The 4,940-nt window shown below is 53.0% G+C and overlaps 1 protein-coding gene across 1 annotated transcript in view; it reads right to left on the bottom strand.

Moving 5' to 3' along the window:
* The window catches only part of CATSPERD (catsper channel auxiliary subunit delta), a 53,406-nt gene that overhangs the window by 7,752 nt on the left and 40,714 nt on the right, over positions 1–4,940 (bottom strand). Inside the window, exons 9-11 of the mRNA XM_008573060.1 lie at positions 3,798–3,872; positions 1,920–2,042; positions 403–586 (exon numbers count right to left, since the gene is read on the bottom strand). Of these exons, the coding sequence (XP_008571282.1) occupies positions 403–586; positions 1,920–2,042; positions 3,798–3,872 (382 nt within the window). The remainder of the gene's footprint in view (positions 1–402; positions 587–1,919; positions 2,043–3,797; positions 3,873–4,940) is intronic.

Below are 4,940 nucleotides of genomic sequence, written 5' to 3'. Positions count from 1 at the left end.
CGACAGGAGCGGGCGGCGCGCGCCATCTGCTGGCGGCGCTGCGGCGCTGCGCCCGCGCCCTTGGCCTTGACCCGCCGTGAGCTGATGCGCTGGGAAGACGCGCCCGTGCACCAGCGCGATTTCTTCCTTATAGGGACATGACGCCCTTATTTGTCAACGCTGTACCAGCCACCCCGCATCGCAGGGACGCTCACTGAGGACAGACAGGGGATGTAACCAGTCCCTTGGCTGCGGGTGTTCGGGTGGTTCCGGACTTTTTTGCAGACATCATCCCCAAGCCCCGTGGACGCAACGGTGCAGGCATTTCCGATGGTTCGGCCAACTGGGATCCTCGGGAGAGGTCCCCACGGACGCGGCGCCTCGCCTTCCGTCCTCGCCCGTGCCCCTGCGCGCCGGCGCTACCTCTCTGTTCCAGAAGAAGCGCTTCCTCCCGCGTCTCGAGTCCTCCATCGTGGTCCAGTTCTGCGGCTGCGAGACGCAGAGCGCGGAGCCGGCCGTCAGGGAGTAGGTGTAGGCGACCTGCCCGTACGCCTCCCGCACCACGTACTCGGCTTCCACCACCTCCTGGAAACGACCTTCCCGCCACCTGCGGACACACGCACGGGCACGGCTGCGGGAGGGCGGCCAACCCAGGAGACCTCGGCCGCCGCCGCCCCGCCCCATTCCTGGGGGCCGGAGAGCGAAGACCCCGGTGCTCTCGGGGACAGGTGGGGACGGCGCGGGGTATTTTATCCGGGATGGAGACGGAGTCCTCCCTGAGAAGGGGCCGGAGGAGCAGAAGCGGGAAGAGACGGATGTCGTGCTCGGTAGCTGAATAACGTCACAAATGAATAGGCAAACGCACCTGTAAGACCCTCCCCGCCAGCCCCCTGCAAACATAAAAAGGTCTACCCTTAGGGTTGTCAATTAGGCTTTGTGGGTTTTTTAATCCTTATTTTCGGGGTGCATTTTCTATCTCCGTTGCCATGGATGACATGATATAAACTAGGTTGCAGCCGTGTGTGTCGTGTCTGTGCGCACGTGCGTGTAGGTGCAGAGGAGCTGCTCCAAAAGAAACAGAATCTTGTTCCAAAGAGAACCCCCAGGTGCTGGAGACACGGCCGTCCCCGATGCTCGGACTGTCAACACGGCTGTCCACGCAGATCCCTTGGTAGCTTCGCTTCCAGAACCTTCTCCCCTCTGCTCTTTAGCCACATGTGCTGATGGCTGCCCCCCTAAGTTGGGCCACTTTTGACACCTCAGATGCCAAGGTTTGCCCCCCACACAGCTGCCAGCCCCTCTCAGGCTTCCCTTGGAACTCCTGAGCCTGTAGCCCTTGAGTCCAACTGTCCCCACTTTTTCCAGCACCCTGTGGCTGGTCCCAGCTCATGTCCCATGCAAGATGGAGCCGAGGACAGCCCAGGCAAGTTGACTGCTTATGACGCATTTTTTTTTTCTATAATTTTTAAATTTTGAAAGAGTTCAAGACTCATGGGAAGTTGCACAAAAAAAAAAAAAAAAAAAAAGGGACACAGAGTCCTTGTGGACCCTTCACCCAGCTCCTCCCAACAAAATCATCTTACTTAACTACAACGCACTATTAAAGCCAGAAAACCAACTACTGGGTCATTTTCCTCCATCGTTATCCCACCGACATTGACATTTTACAGATAAGGGGCTTGAAGGACAGAAATGAAGTCACCTCCCAGGACCACATCACACAGTCAGGAGTGGAACCCAGGCGGCCTCCCACCCACCCCTTTTGCTGGGCTGCCCCCCTGGGATGCACAGAGCCCCCAGGGAGGGGCCGGGCTGATGAAACTAGTGAAACCAGAGAAGGCATCTTCTGAGAAGAGGGGACACCAGCCTGGATCATGAGGCCCGGGACCAGGGGACACAAGGCCCTGTTGCCATCCCACAGCACCCCCCTGGGATCTTACAGTTCAACCACAGGCTTCCAGGGGGTGTTGTAGTAGACGAGGTGAGGACAGCCCAGCTCCTGGTACGGGTACTTCACCACCAGGTCCGTCTTCACCCGGTGGAAGGTGGGGTTGTAGAATTCCCTGTGAGAGAGCAGGAAGTGGAGATGGAGGTGGGGGGCATGAGCTCCCGCCCACACGTCCAGCCCCTCACAGCCTCAGCTCCCTCTCTGAGGGTGTGGATGGTCCCCTAGAGTGGAAGTGGGATCTGAGGTGGGGATTCAGAGCCACAATCTAAATGACGCGGGAACCTCCTGTTTCGGTTAATTTCATGTGTCAACTTGGCTGGGCCATAGTGCCCAGATGTTTAGGCAGACATGATCCAGATGTTTCTGTGAAGATGAGTTTTTGTCTGTTTGTTTTTAATGAGATGAACATCTAAATCGGTGGACTTCGAGTGAAAGCCGATGACCCTCCATCATGTGGTGGGCCTCGCCCAGTCAGTTGAAGGTGGGAACAGAACAGAAACAAACGTGTTTCAGCCTCACAGTCTGTGGCACGTTGTCAAGGCAGCCCGAGCTGATTACTTCGAAAGACTGACCTGCCCACGCCACCCCACGAGCAGGAAGGAATTTTGCTGGCAGATGGTCAGGTTCCAGCCGGCGAGCCTACCTTCTAGATCTTGGACAAAGCAGGTCTCTACAACTGTATCAGCCAGTTCCTTAAAATCAGCCTCCGTCTCTCCGTTCATGTGTGTGTGCACACACACATCCTCTTGGTTCTGTGTCTCTGGAGAACCCTGACTAATGTGAGGGGTTTTCAAAAAGTTCCTGGAAATATCTGTATTATCTTTACTTTTTTTTTTTTTTTTGGTGGCAGACTGGTACAGGGATCTGAACCCTGGACCTTGGTGTTATCAGCACCATGGTCTAACTGAGTTAACCAGCCAGCCCTCGTATTATCTTTTAAATCCATTCTTTCCACGAATTTTTTTTTTTTTTTAAAGATGACCGGTAAGGGGATCTTAACCCTTGACTTGGTGTTGTCAGCACCACGTTCAGCCAGTGAGCGAACCGGCCATCCCTATATAGGGATCCAAACCCGAGGCCTTGGTGTTATCAGCACCACACTCTCCCAAGTGAGCTACGGGCCGGCCCTCACAAGTTTTTCAAGTACCCTCACACATCTCTGCTGTGGTCTGAAGGTTTGTGCCTCCCAAATTCATACATTGAAACCTAATTCCCAGCGTGGTAGTGCTGGGATGTGGGGCCTTTGGGAGGTGCTGAGGTCTTAAGGGCTCCATCTTCACGAATGGGATTAGCTCTTTCTATAAAGGAGGCCTGAAGGACTTTTGCCACGTGAGGACCCAGCAACACAGTGCTGACCGTGAAGAAAAGAGCTGGCCTCACCAGACACCGAACCTGCCTTGATCTAGAACTTCCCAGCCTCCAGAACTGCGTTGTTTTGCGATAGCAGCAGGAACAGACTAAAACAGCCCCGTGAATTACAGACTTGCTGCCTATCAGCAGGCCCAACAGCGCCAGGGGTGGCCTCGGCTCTGGGCAGGTGACTGGCTTGCGGCCTGTATTTGCAGAGCTGTGTCATACAAAACGTACAGAGGTGCCCCAGCCCTACCTCATACCTGCTCGAGGGCACATGCTGTCTGAGCAGAGCAGCGCACGAGACCAGCTGTACTGCATCAGGGATAATCATGTCTGCAGAGGCTGGGCACAGCATGGCCCAGCCAACTCCCCTGTCCATTCCTTCACCCCTGCTCGATTCTCTCCTAGCCAGATACCAATTTAAAAATAATTCCTGATTTTCCCTTGGCATATGCAGGCCAAATGGCCACCAGAGGTGTCCTGGGAGGGACAGGGTAAAGTGGACGTGCTGGCTTACTTCTCGATGACGTAGCTGTAGTTGTCCTGAAGGGCCACAGGGTCAAGGATGCCCTTGGAGCAGGCCGAAATTTTTCTGCAAGCAAGAGAAGATGGTGAGAAGCTGACTGGCCGTGGGAGGAAGTGAACAATCATGGACTGGACACCCGTGACGTGCCACATGAGCAGAGACAGAGAAGGCCGAGAGACCCCAATGCTAGCGTGGGAGGGATGGGCTGAGAAATGGCTCCTGCACATGACCTTGGGAGTGTACTAGTCTGGCTTTTTTCAAAAAAAGTTACCTAATTAATTAATTTTTTTTTTTTTTTTTTTTTTGGGCAGCTGGCCGGTACAGGGATCGAACCCTGGACCTTGGTGTTATCAGAACCATGCTCTAACCAACTGGGCTAACCAGCCAGTCTGCCCCCAACTTAAAAAAAAATTTTTTTTAATTCTGTTAAAATACACATAAAATTTACCATCTTAAATATTTTTTTCCAGATGGTTGCACCATTTACCATCTTAACCATGTTTCATGCACAGCTCAGAGGCATTAAGCACATTCACATGGCTGTGCAACCATCACCACCATCATCTCCAGAACGTTCTCATCTTCCCAAACTGAAACTCTGTCCCCATTAAACACTCACTCCATCCCCCTCCCCACCCCTGGCATCCACCATTCTACTTTCTGTCTCTGTGGCTCTGACGAATCTCGGGACCTCCTATGAGTGGATCACACAGTGTTTGTCCTTGTGTGACTGGCTTATTTCACTAAGCACAATGTCCTCAAGGTTCATCCATGCCGTAGCACATGTCAGGATTTCTGTCCTTTTTAAGGCTGAATGGACCACATTTTGTTTATCTATCCATCCATCGATGGACAAAGATAATAAGACACCCACTCCTGGTGATCAATTCGAGGGGTTGGGGATGGGGTTTTCACACTCCTTTATATGTTTGTGCAGCAGTTTGAAGTTTTGCAACAACCAGGGATTACTTTGGTGATTAAAAGAAAAATGCCAGCAAGGAAAAGCATTGAAAAGCTGGGCTTACGTCAGCTGAGCTATTCTTTTTTTTTTTTTTTTTTTAAAAAGAGACCGGGAAGGGGGCTAAAAACCCTTACCTGGGGGTTTCCGCCACCCCCCCCCCCCAGGGGGAAAAC

Source organism: Galeopterus variegatus, unplaced genomic scaffold (genome assembly GCF_000696425.1).
Source record: "Galeopterus variegatus unplaced genomic scaffold, G_variegatus-3.0.2 Scaffold870, whole genome shotgun sequence".
Classification (NCBI taxonomy): Eukaryota; Metazoa; Chordata; class Mammalia; order Dermoptera; family Cynocephalidae; genus Galeopterus; species Galeopterus variegatus.
Note: the sequence above shows the minus strand (reverse complement) of the source record. Positions and strands in the feature narration are given on the sequence as shown.